Source organism: Castanea sativa, chromosome 4 (assembly GCF_040712315.1).
Source record: "Castanea sativa cultivar Marrone di Chiusa Pesio chromosome 4, ASM4071231v1".
Classification (NCBI taxonomy): Eukaryota; Viridiplantae; Streptophyta; class Magnoliopsida; order Fagales; family Fagaceae; genus Castanea; species Castanea sativa.
In genome coordinates, this window is record NC_134016.1 from 11722398 (window position 1) to 11739729 (window position 17332).

Consider the following 17332-nt stretch of genomic DNA (forward strand, 5'->3'; position numbering starts at 1 on the left):
ATAAAATGTTTGCTGTGCAATCCAAAGGTATAGATAGTATGAAATGAAAACGTGGTTTCTCCCATCAAAAAAAAAAAAAAAAACGTGGTTTCTAGCGTCTTTCAGAATCTATGGTATCTGTTTTACTTTTCTTGACCAAAGCTAATCTTCGACCAGTCAAAAAAAATCTCAATAATTTTAACTCATATGCCTCTTCCAAATGACTCTCCGAAATTTCTCAATGCCAGCGCGGACTGCGGAGTGTCCACTCAAAAAGTCCTCACCGTTTGTCAAGGAAGATTTTTTTAACCATTTAACACCAATTTGCTAACATTTTCCTTTGTCAGCAGATTTCCGATACTATCAAAAAACCTAACGTCTCGAAGCTTTTAGACTCAAGCTTGTGTGACTTGAGTTCTTTAATGCAAAACCATTATGTAGCTTAATGCATAACCACAATGCAATTATTTTATAGATCCAGAACATTAAACTCAAGTCTAAAAGACTAGAGTTTGTTCATTAAACTTGAGTCTTAAAAGACTCGAGATGTAAGATTACTAAATTGTTTCAAAAATTTACTAATGAGATAGTTATTAAAAATATGTTAAATGACAAAAAAATAAATCCAATCATTGGGGTTAGTTGGAAATAAACGGGTCAAATTAATTGGATTCGTGTAAACATGAACCTCCTAAACGGGTTATGAGAATCGATCAAAGTATAAGGACAGATTGATTAGGTTATGAGTCAACCTATTTTTTTCACATAAAAATAAAGATAATTATTATATTAACAAAATATTTTTAAAAAAAATACTTTAAAAAAAAAACACTTTTGTTGTGGACCATACTAAGTGTGCAATAAAAGTCCAAGTGGTGTGGATTTGTCAATTATGAATTGTCGTTGAAAATTGCTAGGACCATAACTTTAGCAACAATTTATCTATGTGGCAAATTATAAGTGGTGGAGTAAAAGTGGTAGGTTCACTCCTCCACCACTCACAACTCAATGCATATATAAGTTAGGACAAAAGTTACATTCTAGTATTACTTTCATTTGGCAATTTGATTATTTATTTATTAAATTGTTTCAAAAAGTGTCAACTCATATGATGCACAGGTTAAACCAAACCCAGTGAGGTTGGCCAAGTGGTTGAGCACTTGGTCTCAAAGTGGCTGTCTGGGGTTTGACTAGGAGCTCCCTAGTTCAAGTCCCGGCAACAGCACTTTGAAACAAACTCCCTGGGCCAGCGATTTACCCCGTTATGGGCTCACCCGTCGCGAACAGTGATTAGTCTCTGGTTGAAAGCTTTGAGGATACACTGTGGGCAACTAAAAAACAGGTTAAACCAATTCAACCCAAACATTAAATGAATTGGGTCAAGTTGACCTGTTAGTCTGAGTAAGAAGATCTCAAGTCAAGTCAGGTATTTTTCCTTGGGTTAATGGGTTAGAGTTAGAGAAGTGATAGGTCGATGTCATTTTCAGAACAAATTTTAAATAGTAAGTTATTATTAGTTAAAATTTGAATTCATCACTAAAATTACTTTTTTACCTACCAGTAACTACTAATAATAACTTGAAACATGGGCTTTAGTCTAATGGGCTTTGTTTGCATTCCTCTAATGGGCTTTAGTCTAATTTTACAAAGTTTAGTTTGAAACATGTTGAAGTTACTTTTCCCAATCCATTATGGAGAAATTTTTCCATTTAGCATTATTTTAGCAACTATTTTGTTAGTTAGCATGTTTTTGAAACATTTTAGCAAATTAATATCTCAAGCCTTAAAGGCTCAAGTTCAGTGAAAAAAATCAAGTCTTAAAGACTCGAGTTCTAAGCTAATGTGAAAAAATAATTCACGTGGAACTCGAGTAACTGGGACATTAGTTATTTTTTTTCAATATTTACATAGATGTTTATGACCATTTAATTAAGCCAGCGCATTCTATTTATCAAACAAAGAAAAAGAAAAAGAAAGCATGCCCATTTGGTATCGATTTCCCCTTTCTTACTGCTTTAGTTTGGACACAAGCTTCTTGCAAGTAAATCTGGTTTTGTTTGGCCAATGAGCACTAATTTAAATGGAACTCTCTCCCCAATACGAATAGGGTAGAGAGTATATATGGATGTTTGGTTCAAGATTTATTTGGATGTGTGAGCAACTTACCAATTCAAAAAAGGTCTGGATTTGTTTGAAATCTTAGGGAAACTCTCTCATTTTTGGAGGTATATATTCTCTTTATAAATATGAAAATTATACAATAGAAAAGGTGAATTATACTTCCATTAGATTCAATATTATGAGAACATACCAGACATGATGGTTATACTAACGAAACAGTCACACAGCTTGTTCACTGATTTCATCAAACCATTGGAAAATCTAACCTGCAGTGGCCTTCGTGTTGGCAATCTTTTTCACCTGTAAAAGATTTTTTTATTTTTAAACCCCATAGCCAGTAAACCTCATTGCTTAATATTTCCTTTGTCCACCATTTAATTTTTTTGATCAAGTAAACCCATTAGTTTTACTATTAACTAGTAGTGGACACATACAATGCGTGTGTACAACCCGTATGTATTCTATGTTAGAATGTGTGTCCTTAAATCCTATTGTATGATGCTATGTATGACATTGTGCATAACTTAATATTGTGATTAATAAAGTTGTTTTATTATTATCTAAAATAATGGTAACATAAATATTGGAACATTATCATATAGTCTCTGAGATGCATAGTATGTGATTTATGTGATTTAGTCACAGAAAATATAAGTCACAAGTTCTTTGTAAACTTAGAATTTATAGTTCGTAATCAGTAATGAAATTGAGCATTTCATCTGCGAAAACTATAACGTATCAACTAAGATGATTTGTCTTGATCATGGAAGTGGAGACTTCTAGTTGATATATTGATATGTTTTAAGAGTTAAGACATATTGAACTGGACCGCTGTGAGATTTATTATTTTCCTAACGACTGTCAAATGAATAATAAATCTCATGACTTCTATTTGCATGAACTTTTAATCCTGAGAGAATAATGGACTTGATCATGATGTGTAGGTTGCTTTGATATATCAAGAGTGAGATCTAAAGTAACGGTTAAAATCTCAGTATGTTGGACAGCCACATTTAGTGTTGATGGAACATATATTCTCAAGATGGAATTCATAATCTCTTAACGGAGATATAAAATATTCCTTTGAGATAAGTTTAATGGGTTCAGTTATTTAGAGAGTTAGGCTTAACCACTTTAGTAAAGAGTTACTAACGTATATATTTATGAAATTCAATTTCATAAATATATAATGAATAATTTAAAGGATTAAACCGAGTACTCAAGAATTAAGATGTAGTAATTTTCAAAGTGGCAGTCTATATTTATAACTTTATATTACTACGAATATTTTATAAAGGGGTTGCATGTATAATAAAGTCTTGGGATATAATTTATTAATAAAGCCTAGAGTGCAATTATATTTATATAGTGGTATTAAATATAATTAATGGTAATTTTGGACTTGTCAAGAGTTGACGGAAAAGCCCAAGGCCCATTGGAGCTAGTGTCTTATAGGTCTCTTTTAGTCTCACTCCAAGCCACACACTAAAGCCCAATTGGAAAGGCCCAGTAGACCAGCCCAATTAGATAATCAGTTAGTTATAAAGGGAGAAACATACAGAATTTTTATTAGTGATATAAGAAATGGTGTGTATGTGAGAGTGAGACACACTTTCATTCTCCCTTTAAAAACTGATTGAGAGACCACACATCTTGAGCGTAAAGTGGAATTAGAGTGAAGATTAAAAGTATTCCCGAGTACTTCAATCTTTGGTTTTGAATTTCACCACACCAAGGTACGCTATCTTGTTCTTAAATTCTGAAATTTACATAGTGCACGTTATCAATCATGAATGAAATAGATCCTTATTTGTTGCTTCCGCTACATATTTTGTATGAGATACAAAACCAGTTTTACCAACATTCTGATAATTATAATAGTAAAATTTTAGATAGTGGTTGGGAGCAGCATTTAGAGTGTCCAAGTTGGTTTTCTATGAAACTGGTTTCTACTTGACTGTCTTTATCTCATTCTAATCATCTGTCCATTTGTGAAATTACACAGGTTTACTACTGGATTAGCCGCAACACTGCTATTATGGCCAACAATCACAGAATAGATTCACCAAGTGTGCAATGTTTATAGCAATCTCGATGCCGAATGCCCAACTGCCAAGACTGGCCTCCTTGGAGGTGGTGCCTTTTTATCCCTTGATTCATCCCTCTTCTGGTTGGTTTGCCTTATGTTAACTGACAATGCTTAAGAGGACTACTTTGATGAAATTAGAAAGGATGGTGAAGGTGAATAAGGTCAGGTTTTCATAGGTGATTATAATGCACCTTTACCTGCAAAGGGCAGTGTCTAAAGTATTGTTGTAACCAAGGCTTCGCCATTTCCTACATATATAACTATCAGTGTCATTGAACAAATTAATGGGATGCTTTGGACTAAAATAAGTCCCAGCCAAGAAACTTTAGCTTAGGATGCTTTTCAAAATAAAAAGTTTCTCTTGAATCACTTTTTTTTTTTTTTTTGGAGTAGATTCTAAGTGTTTTTAGGAAAAAGGCTGTAGGGCCTTTTTATAGTGTTCAAATAGAAGGGCACCTCCAAGAGATGTGGGATTGCCTTTGCCCTAATTATCATAAAAACTTGTCTTATATAGAATCTGGATTCTAGGTGTGTACCCATGCTCGTGGCTACATACGCACGAGTTAAGGATGCATACGTAGGCTTAAGGCCGCGTACACACCCTTAGGGTTTCTGCAAGGTTTTTCTCTTTCCAAAAAGCGTCCTTCAAATAAAGATTTTCCATAGTTAGGCCCTAGACCTTCTAGTGTTATCGTCATTGGAGAACGGGGGCTCAAGTCATAAAGTGTATACAATGAGGTGTCTACAATTGTCACAAAAAATTACAACAAATCCTAGGTGGCTAGCTGTTATTGGTTTGAAATTGGGCCACCATTTTAACAAAAAGTAAAATTCCAAATAACGACAATAAAAATGAGAAAATATTAACAAAATAACCCATTCAAAGACAATAGACAAAAATCCTTAATCATTAAAATTTGTAACTAGGTCAATACATTCTATAAAAATAATCTCTAATTTCATTTTACTTAAACAACGGTAACAAGAGCGATACTGGGGCCATGAGTTTTCCTCAGTGATTGATGTCAGTTAAATTATAAGAAAATATACATGATCCTCTCTTAGATGGAATAGAAACCAAATTGTTAGCTTATGGTAGTACAAGGGGTTCCTTGAATCCACACAGAGATAGGTCTAGAATCCACCAAAGAAAATAGAGAAAACTTTGAGTTTTTATTAATTTGATAACTATCTTGCATTCGATTCTTGATTAGAAGACTGTTTCTCTTCAACTCTCCAAGTTTCATACAATTCTAAGACTGTCGCCTAGATGAGTTTTACTAGCACCCCTTGATCTTGCACCATAATTTCCAATGCCCTCGTTGTTCCAATAATGCCTATGTTGTCTGTTCTATATCAATGAAGTCAATAGCTTTGCTTTGCTTAGTAGGTTAGCTCTCTCTCTTAGTTGTGTGTGCATGCCGCAAAAGAGGGGAGAAAAAAAAAAGAAAAAAGAAAAAAGAAAAGCCGGTTTAGGGCTTTTCTCCCATTTCTTTTTGTTTATCGCACCTTGAGTCCTTAGCGACGTGACTCTTTATGTGCTTGTATTTCTAGGGTGAGGTGTGTGTTTTTGAGTCCCTTTTTTTTACTTTTATTTTAGGAGTTGCTACCAACCATTTGTTTTGTATTAGGTGTGATTGGTCACCTATTTGTCTAATTCTTTTTAAGTTACCTAATTAACTAAACCAATTTTAAAGGTTTATTAATTAAGGTAAACCAAAAGTTTCAAACCAAAGATCTTGAATTTGGAAGTTCGGTTATGTGTGGGGAAAAAGATAGTATCTCATTTTAATTTAATTCAAACATTATCTTTTGGTGAAGAAATAGGATACTTGGCATTTTGTTTTTTTGAAAATATTTTGCTCAACCAATACACACACACACACACACACACATACATGTGAGTATTTATTTACTTGTATTATACCATGTGAGTGTTTAAGTCAAAGAATATTTACAATCAAAGCATGTGAGATATATACATAAATAGCATGTGAGGGACATTTAGCCAAAAATGACATATACAATAGCATGTGAGTATTTATTTATTATGTAACTAACATGTGAATATTAAATATTATATAAGGATAAATTACAACGTAAAAATAAGAGAAGAGGGTTGGAGGGAAAGCACCTTGTTGTCATCCACCTTGTTTTCTCATTTTTACCATGTAAAAAAAGATGACAATGAAAATGTGTTAGTCACAAAGAAAAGAAATGGACTATGGATGCTTGATTGTTGCCTATCGGTTTAATGGCATTTAATCACAGGCACAAATCCCTAAATATGTAATCCTGAAGAAAGTTTTAAATAACAATGCGTGAGAAAGTTTGAAAAAGTTTTTTTTTTTTTTTTTTTTTGTGACAACGTTAGTCTTATATTTTCTTTAAAATGAAAGGTTTGGGAAGAACACAACTTTAGAAAGATTACGTTTTGAAAAGAGGAAATCTCAACAAAAAAAAAAAAAAAAAAGAAGAAGAAGAAGAAGCTATTTTCATCAATTTTTGAAGAAGAGATTTCTTTTGAACAAGAAGAGATTTGAAAATAAGTCTTCATTTTTAAAGGAAAGGGGTTTTTTTGAAAAGACCATAGAAATTGAAAAGTTTGGGGGACTTGCAATTTTCTAAAAAATAATCTTTTTTTTTTTAAGAAAAGAAAGCATTAATTTTAAGCAGACTAAAAAAGGGGAGTTTTAAAAAGATTTATGGGTTTATTTTTTAGGGAAAAAAAAAGGTATAGCTTTTAAAAGATCCCATGATTTTGTTTGAGAAAAAGATTTGGAGGAAAAGCTTTATTTTGGAAAATATTTTTATAAAAGTAGAGGACTAAAAACTCTTTTATTATTTAAGCAAATTCATGGGTTTTTCTTTTGAAAAGATTTGGGAAAAAAAAATTGCCATGACTTTTTTGTTAAAGAAAAAGGCTTATGTTGGAAAACTTTTGTGGGGAAAAATTATTTTGAACACAAAAGATTTTTAAAAGAGAAAAAAGCTCATGGGTTTTATTTTCAAAAGTAAAAGTTTGGGTTCCAAAAATTCCATGACTTTGAAGACAAGGAAATATTAATTTTAAAGCTTTGCTGGCGTTCAAAAGACTTTCTTCATCATATTTTAGAAAAAAAAAAAAAAAAAAGTTTCCAACGTGGTAAAAGTAAACGTTTTCTTTTTGAAGAAAGAAGGATTTTTAAAAAAGGGCTACATTTTTGGATTTTTTTTTTTTAAGTGAAGGGAATATATATATTAGAAAGAACATTTTTAAAGGAAAGAAAACTTTTTTTTTTTTGTTTGAAAGAAAAATTTAAAAAAAAAAGTTTAAGGGAGGAATTGTAAAGAAATGATTTTATTTATAATAAAAATACAAGATAGAATTTCTACTTTAACTTAATTTAAGTGTATATATGTGCAAAACTCCCTCCGAAAAACTTGAACCTTGAACCTTCTCCCCCCCCCCCTCCACCTCCACCTCCACCTCCACCTCCACCTCACAAGTAGTTATACTTGTGAAATGACTATTGTATCAAGGGTGTGCGATGGTTAAAAAGACTACCTTAAAAGGGGAATAAAACTTTTTTTTTTAATCATTTCCTTAAAAAAGCACACTAAATGAATTTGTCCACCTAAGCTATCAATTTATGGCAACAATGTTAATGAGAAAAGTAAAGAGCACACAACAATATAAGTGCTATAAACTTAAAGACAAGTAAATAAGTACAAGAAAAATAAAGGCAAAGTAAATAAAGTTGCTAGAAAATTAAATGACAAGAAAAAGTAAAGTGCTGAAATTTAAATGACAATAAAAGTAAAGAACATGAATTTAAATGACAAGTCAATGTAAAGGTTCATTAAAAAGATTTTTAAGAGATCCCTCTTAAATAAGTTTTAATCTCTTTCAAGCCTTATAGGTGCTTTGTCAAAAATAAATGGGAGTTTTGAGTCATCAACCATCCTTAAGACAACATTTCCAAATTGTGCTTTACGTAAGGTTTAAAAGGGATAGATAGAAAATCTTTTTTCATAGATGATTATATATATATATATATATATATATATATATATATATATATATATATATATAGAGAGAGAGAGAGAGAGAGAGAGAGAGAGAGAGAAGTGCTACAAATAAAAGGGGAGTGGGGTTAGCAAAAATTAAATGGGATGACATTAAAGTGAAGGGGAAGGGGGAAGAACATTAAATAAAATGGATGACAATAAAAGTAAAGGGGAAGGGTTAATAGCACTAAAATAAAATGGATGACAGTAAAGTAAAGGGGAAGGGGGAATAGAATTAATATAAAAGGGATGACATTATATGAGCAAGAACATAAAAAGTCTCTAGATGCCTAGAAGAAATAAGATTTCTTCCCCCTAAGGTTACTATCCTTGTTAGGTCTAGGTGATGGTTCAATACCCATCTTGGAACATAACAAGAACATCACAATCAACAACAAATAAATATAAGCATAAAGGAAAAGAGAGATAGATATACACAATCATAACAATAAAGTGCTTAATATCTGATTCTCAAAACAACAAAAAACAAAAAAACAAAAAACAAAAAACAAAAAAGTGCTTAATATTTAAAGCAATAAAGTAAAGAGAAAAAGTAAATAAAGGGAACTTCATATATATAAAAATGGATGATGTTTACATAGGAAGAAGAAGAGAGAAATGGGATGGGTATCTTTATTAAATAAACTATCCCATCCCTGCACCTTACCCACAAAGATTACAAATAAAATGTGAGAAGCTAGATTTTTGTGGTGGGTTTCCTAAAAAGAGGAGAGAGAAAAATTTTTCAAAATTTCCTAGTGTTTTTCAGAATTTTCCAGTATTTTTCTTATTTTTCCTCCCAAAAACTCTATTTTTTTTTTCTGGTTTTTGTACACCATCACAAAGCTGCCCAAGGTGTTTGGCGGCTATGTGATGGTGCTTTGGTACACCATTACATAGCCTCCCATTTTTGCTACCTAAGCAGGCTATTTAGTCTTTTTCCCGGTTTCTAGTACGATCTTCGTGCAACTGTTTAGAGGTCTTTCCAAGCTCCGTTTTCTTCAAACTTTATATCCCTAGAAATCTCTGGATGTCTAGTTTCCATAAGTTCTAACTTTGTGAGATTTGAGCTACAGTTGTCAGGATACCGCATTTGGAAGAGAGGTGACGCAGTGCAGGAAATTTTGTGACGTTTTCCTTAAAAATTTATTCCTTCCAATCCTTCGCAAATATCATCGAGCCCTTTTTATGAGAGATGATAGAGACCTCATACTTCAAGCTAGTTCAGCCGGATCGCTCTAATTCTTAACCAATCAATACAGTGTTTTGCACAAAATTGGTCAAAAAACAGCCTGTTTTACATGAAAAAGTGAAGTATTTAATCAAGGCTTTGGTATTTTGTTGATATCTCATCTGTTTTAACTCTGATTTTGTCTCATGAACTATCATTTTGAAGGGGAAAATATGACATACAAGATGGTCTAAGATTCAACACGATCATCGGTCAAATCAAAAAGTCAACTTTTTGACCATACCCGGTTTGGGTTTTTGGTCTTAATTGCTCTCAAAGGGTTTTTGAATGTTGTGACCCTTTAATCCACTATCTGATCATGGGTTTATTTGTTACCCATTTTTTGGCTTTGAAACTTGCATTTTGCACCTTTTTTGGATTTTTTTGAATTTTGGCATTTGTTTTGGCATGTAAATTGGGGTCAAACAAAATACAATATCGACACTACATAACTGATTTGAGTCCGGAATATGACAGTCTGGGTCTGTCATGGGAACAATGGCATATGATGTCAATTAGAAGAGCAATGATATTGTCATTCAACATCTTTGCAAGGTTACCTTAATTTTCTATCCCCGAATATTGAAAATTTTGTAGACTTTTCCATACTCCATTTTTAGGGAACAAAAATTCTCATTAACAATATTGCTAGAAAGCCAGCCCAAAAAAGGTGTCGTCCCACTTATGAGAATGGCCTTAAACACATCGGTGGCTTTTGAAGACATTTGAGAAATTCATAAGGCTAAAGAAAACTAGCTAATTGTAAAGAGCCATGCTCTCTCCCTCTCGCAATGTAGTAAAACTAATGAAGTGTCTCAGTTGGGTTTTCAGCACCTTTTGATATATAACTCGAACTTCCCGTGAATAACTTATTAAAATGTTACGCCTATTTCTGTGACTAGTTAGATTTAATGATGAAACATAGCAATTTATGTTATAAATAGCAGTGAAAGTCTTTCTTATTTGGCATTAGTGCAAAATAGTGAAAAACATGGACAGAGTAGGTTACATCTGTTTCGTATTCATCATCTCCATCCTCCTTACAAACGTTGGTGGGATCATTTATTATTATTATTATTTTCAATAGAGAATAGGTGAGTTGATTTATAAATATGTATAGCTCTAACAAGTAGCTATACTATGATTTTAAATCAATTCAAAACAAAGGTGATCATATTGTTGTCAAACAATTTTGCACGTAAGGTGTTTGCTAATTATTTTGTTGGAATCAATATATAACACTTAGTATATTCTAATTATTTTCCAATGTAAATTAATATAATATCCCTTTTGTTTTATGAAATAGCACTTACAGGGGAATACTTGCCTCCTGTATGTGAGAGTGACCTCAGTTGTTCACAACTAATCCAACTTTGGCATGGTTCATGTAGAAATTCAATTAATTGTGACTGGAAATGCAGGAGCCTTGATCAAGCGCGTTGTGGAATTTGTGAGGGCCTCATTCACGCTAGATGCAATTGCTATTTCAAATGTTGAATATAGTGTGTAAATAGTGGGGGGAAATTTTGAAAATGTTTCAAGTAGGTTTGTGGAGCATGGATCGGAGGGTTTGGGGTCTGCTATGGACCATTATGATAAGGTCCGCCGCATGTATTATTTTTGTTATTTTTGTTGAAATGCATAGTGTTGTCAAATTACTACAACACACCATTGAGATTCCATGTAAGGTTAAAGATATGATACATTAGCATTTCTTGAGGTTTTTTTCTTTTTTTTTTACGAGATTAAGGGTCTATTTGGATAAAACTTGTTATTGAAAACTGAAAACACTGTAGCAAAATAATTTTTTAATGTGTAAAAAAATACTGTTCACTCTTTTTTTACTGTTCATATGCCTTGGTGCACTGTTCATGTCCCATGAACAGTGCACCAGGCTCTAGTCTAAAAAAAAAAAAAAAAAGGCAAACGTACCTGGGAAACATGGATCCAAACGCATTCTACATTCTATAAGTATGGGGTGTAAACTCAAGTTTACACTCTTCAATCTTAATATGCTACATAATTTTATTACATATTTAAAAATAAGCATAACCACACCTAATCAATTCTAATACCCATATAAATTCAACCAAATTGAGAGTTTATTGAGATATTATTAAGTGTAGTACAATAAATTGAATTTTATGTAAAAAGTTGACGTGACAATCTCTTATTAAATGATGTTAAATATGAGTTTTACACATTATCCTTACTAAATTCAAACTCTTATCGAAGACCACTAATACACAGACGTGTGCATGGAGTACTATGTCCATAGTGTGTGTTTTTTTCAAGACTCAACAACGGCTAATAAAAACGCAGCACATCTCTATAGGATGATGAAGAGAACCAGCTCCAACACAGATTTGCTATACACTAATGGCCTGTTTGGAAGTTTAAAAAATGAGGGAGAGTAGAGTAAAGGGAGGGAGAGTAATTCAATTACTTTATTTAGAAGTTTTTTAAGGAAGGAAGTGAGGGATTTGGAGGGGTTTCAACTACCTCTAACTCCTCATTTTTAATTCCCCCAAATTGGAGAGATTTGGAGAAAGAGTAGAGTAGATAAATTATTGACTAAATGAATTCTCCAATTTACCTTTTTTAAATTAACAAAATTACAAACAGATTATATAAAATAAACTGTTATTTGTGTTTTATATTACAATCGTCCGTTTGATTACTAAAAATTTCAATTCAAACCTAATAAAATGATTCGAATTTTATCCTATACTTTTCTTAACCAAATGGAGTGGTGTTGAAGAGAGAGAGCATAGTGAATAGTGATTGACCTCGACGAAGCCACCGCAGCCATGGATGGAAATTAGCGGAAGCAGGTGAGAGAGAAGAGAAGAGTGCGATCAATACACATAGCACAACGTCTCTCATCTTCATTATGCGCTGTATGTGGACTTTGAGCTCGCCAACACTGTGTTTCACTTTCATTGCAAAATCAAAAGAGATCTGCTTTTTTATTTCATGACTTTTTTTATTATTATTACAAATATATATATATATATCTTAGAAATGAATTGCTCAGGTGAGCTCTGGCACGAGCTGCAGTGTCTGGTGTGAGATGGGTTTATGGGTTTTGTTAGAACGACAACATTTGCTTCTCCTTTTGACAGTTTATATTGTTTAAAAAATAATTTAGTTTGTTCTGATTTTTTAAATAAAATATTAATAATAATTTAGTTATCAAAAATAATAATAATAATTTAGATCACTCTTTTTTAATTGAAATAATATAGTCATAATTATTTAATCTAACAAATTAATCATAGACTAATATTGCAAGTCCATTTTCAAATAGGAGTAAATTTGTCTATTTAAATTATTTCCTCTCCTTTCCATCCTAATTTTTAAAACATCCAAACAAGAAGAAGGGCTAATTACTCCATTCTTCCTTACTAATTTAAAAAACATCCAAACAAAGTAGAGGATAACCATTCCCCTCTACTCTCCTCCCCTCTATTCTCCTCTACTTTCCTCCCTCTCTAAACTTCCAAACAGGCCATAAATCTACCTCCCTCTAATACTTTCCTTACCTCTCTCTCTCTCTCTCTCTCTCTCTCTCATAAACACATACACCTTTGTAATCATTTTCAACAACATAGCATATTATTCGATTGGCTTGAACCTATGCTTTTCTCCCTCCAGACAAAGAAGGTTTCCAAGCAAACATGTTTCAGTTTGATGTAAGTCCTACATTTTCTTCTTCTTAAAGCCTTATTTACTGACAAAAATGATCATCCATTGGTTTCTTAGCAACCAATTAGCAATGCCAAGAACATTCAAATTCCCTAAAAAATGAATCAATAATCACTCTTGATTATTTCTAAAATCGACAAAATTAGACCCTTGGAGAAGTTGATAACCACAATTCACAATGCATAAGAGAAGCTCTAGCATCAACCATAATGTAATACAAGTAGATTCATATAAGCCTCAATACTGGCTGGAACTGCCTACACAGTCACATCTAGGACCATATTCTGTAATGCATCTTTGATTGGCCAAAAGTTTTCTAGAATAAAATAACTTCGTATTCTATCTCAAAGACCATGCAGATTATGGCTTGAGGAAAATATTAAACCATTCCATAAATCTAGCAGTAATTGCCCTTCTAATCTACCAAAGACCTAGGCTTTGTTGCACATTGGAGATTCTAAGTATAAATTGTAATATGTTCTATAGCGAAGTACGTTGAAGGGGCAGCAAATTTGTCAGTAAAAACTGCTCAACTTTATACAAAATGAACTATTGAAGATATTATTACTTTCATGACTTCACAGAAAGCTAGTCTATGGCCAAGAAAAAGAAATGCTAGTGTTTGTGGTGCTGCATCTGCTTTGAAGGGTTTTGGTGTATCAATATAACAAAGTAGGGTCTTGACAAACTTTATCACCTACTTCAACACCTAAAAAACCATTAGATAGGCGACAAATTTTGACATTGGAATCCCACAAAATGTTTGTTTAGGAAATTATAATAAGAAGTTACTATTCCTCCCTTTGGGCATAGTTCATTACTAAATGCGTTGGTGTTTCCTTCTTAGAAGGCTTAAATGCTGACGGGGAACTGGTAAAATGAATATCATGTCCTGTCCACATCAACACTAGCCAATTATTGCAAACGAAAGGCAAAGACAGAACTTCCATCAAAACAATGATGAACAACTTCATCAACCAGATAATAAAAACCTTTACAATGAAATGACAAAGAATGACATCCTATGAGCTAAAATATTAAGTTTTAAGACCATTCAAGATATCCTAGAAAAAATGACTAACATCCAAGTCTTTGCCATCCTACAACTAATGAAAAGACAATAAAAATAAGCAGCTTGCAGTATTTTCCGCAAAATCTTAGCAGTCAAATAAAACATAATATAATATCTTAACTGAAACGTTATATTACTAACTGATATGTAGGTGTGATTCTCTTATACATTTGCAGCATTCTTTGCAAAGTAATTCAACTAATAGCTCTCAGTAACTGGTTAAGAATTTTCCTTACAGATCATTTGTTTAGATAGCTCAGACTCCTTCTTGGTCTTCCTAATTTACGTTTAACAGCAGTTACTACGGATACACTATTCTCTCCTAATGAGTTGGTTGGATGACTCACGTTTGAAGCACTTTTTGTACTCTTACCATGAGAGTTTGATGAAACACCTCTAGTCATGCTTCTTGTTTGTTTCACCCCAGAATTCTTCAATCTAGTCATGCTTCTTGTGCAAACACCTCTAGTTGAGGCGAGGACATTCATGGCCATCTCAGAATGACAACTGGCTTTCTGATGTTCTTCTTTTGTCAGATCCCTTAAATTCAAAATACTATTATCATTGTCGAACTTATTATCAACCTTAGTCTCCTTTTGATTAACTGGGGTCTCATCTGACCCAGAATCCACATTTTTTCCCTTGGATTTTCCAAGTATATTATTGAAAATGGTCTTTGTTAGCAAACAATTTTCTGGGTCTCCAAAAGAGGGCAGTAAGAGATCACGTATTCTGGTCACTGGGAGATCATTGAAAGAAAATGGCAAAGTTTTATTTGCACTGTCACCTGAAGACATGTTGAACTCATTAGAAGCCGAAGCCCTATGTTTGTCACCAGAACAACCAACAGCATATTCCTCCCAGTTATAAGGAAATCCAAACCGGAAATGATTGCATACCTTTCACATCAGAATTAAGAATTTGAACTTATGTTAAAAGAACATGTTAACAAGAACATTTATAGACATTATTAATAATACAGATATATAGCCAAAAGGGGAAAAATAAAAAATTACTGTCTAACTCTTAATAGCATGGTTCCATTTTTACTTAATATTAAAACTTTCGTACCAGCCTATAATACTAGTCCAAGTAGGTCTTCATCTCACTTGAGTGATGCTCAATTTTCAACCCGTAATTATACTCAAGATGAAAGTTATATCATGCAGCCAGTAATGTAACAAGAAGGAATTACATACCTCCGAACCAAAGCCATTTTGATGTGTTCGAGAACTATTTATGAAATTACATATTGTAATGCTGATGCCATCTGCTGTCTCAAGGGTGACGGTATCATGTCTCTTGGAAACTGCAGCAGAGCGAAAAACTCTTGTTCCTACTCTCCTGTAAAGGAACTCAAAGGAATTAAGAATAATCAAATAAACAAGGGATTGTTTGTACAACAATCTAAGAAATAACAATAAATTTGCAATAATGATATGATTAGCCAACATTCATCAGCAGACAAAATCCACTCAACTTTTTATTTTTCTTTTTTAAGTGTAAATCTCTTGTGGGGCTGTTCAATTTTATAGTATCAACAGAATATCTACTTTTCTGATGAAAATCTCCAATAAACTCTAACTCAAATTGTATTTCCTTCTCCCACATAAAGCTTTTATTTTATTTTATTTTTATGATAGAAATTCAACCTATGGTGTCTGTTTTTGATGATTGTGCTTTTTATCGTGAAACCAAGACACCAATGACTTTTTGATATAAGCGGAGATTGAATCCTAAATATCTTATTCAACTATCAGAAACTTTACCAGTTTAGTAAACTGAAACCCATCACATAAAACATCTCTAAGGAAACAAAGAATCATAAAATCAAAAAAGAAACAATAAAAATATTTTCCCAATTGATTTTATTATAGAACAATCATATAAAACAGATAACCCTCTTGTTCTTTCCTAATAATCCAAAAAAAAAATGTCATTTTCTCACTGGGAATGATGAGATTTTTTTATTTATTTATAATAATCCATAATTCAAACTACAACTACTCTAAAAACTTAAACAACATCCAAATTCCCATCTGGGTTCTCTTCATTACTCTCAAATTTCTTCAAATATCACACAAAGATAACATTTTTATTATATGGAAAAAAAAAAAAAAGAGTAAAGTGAAAAGTGAAAAGTGAAAAGCCCTCTTACTCTAAAGAAGCAAACCCTCCAACAGCTAAACCCTTGCCATTAGCAGGCTTCTCCAGCCACCAATCATTCAGTAAAACCTGTACAACAAATTTTAAGGCAAAAAATAATAATAATAAATAACAAAACAAAAACAAAACAAAAAAGCAAAGATACTTACAGATTTGAAGAGTGAGGAAGAGACGATGGAGGTGGTGCGGGTTAGGTATATCGTGGGGTTCTCATACTTTATTTCCGGTTTTGGTGATACATTTGGGTGTGGAGCTTTAGCAGAGGCCGAGTTTGATCTTGTATTCACCATTGCCTGTGACTGCGATTGCAGAATGGCGGACTAGTCGGATACCCACATATCGGTATGGGCAACCGGGTTGGACTTGAGTCTTTATTTTGAAGAGTTAAGTTGCTGGGTGTTAATTTTGATACGGTGGCGGGGATAGTTGCTGATCTTAGAGAAACCTTTTAAATTTTAAATTTTAAATTTATCGTATATTTTGATATTAGGTGTGAATTTTAAAATTTTAATTATTGGATTGCATCTTTTTATTATATTTTTTATATGCTTGCAAAATTTTAAGGAAATTAGAGATTAACAATTGCTATATTATTAAATAAATGTTAAAATTTTAAATTTTTGTGATCTAAAAATATGTATAAAAAATAATTTTATTGATCGAATAGTAAATAATATCTTATTTGAACGAAATTTTATATGTATATTAAGAACATAAAAATTTAATGGTTAGATTTTTAAAATTTACAACAAAAAACAAAAAGAGATATATGAGAAGTTTGAAGAGTTTTTCTTCAAACTAAGTTGGAGAGAAATTTTGTTCATTGCTGAGATTATTGAAAGAGTATGGTTTGATGATGTGGGTGTTGAATAGTGGGAATTAGGCTGAAAGAAGAGAGGGGATTGGGTTCTATGGT

At 32.5% G+C, this 17332-nt stretch overlaps 1 protein-coding gene across 1 annotated transcript; it reads right to left on the reverse strand.

The window, feature by feature from the left end:
* Nucleotides 1-14299: 14299 nt before the first annotated feature.
* LOC142630923 (uncharacterized) lies at nt 14300-16825 on the reverse strand. The gene is made up of 4 exons (XM_075804983.1): nt 16566-16825; nt 16409-16485; nt 15450-15594; nt 14300-15149 (listed from the first exon to the last, which is right to left on the reverse strand). The coding sequence occupies exons 1-4, from the start codon at nt 16704-16706 to the stop codon at nt 14490-14492; spliced, it is 1023 nt and encodes a 340-aa protein (XP_075661098.1). The 5' UTR covers nt 16707-16825; the 3' UTR covers nt 14300-14489.
* Nucleotides 16826-17332: the final 507 nt, after the last annotated feature.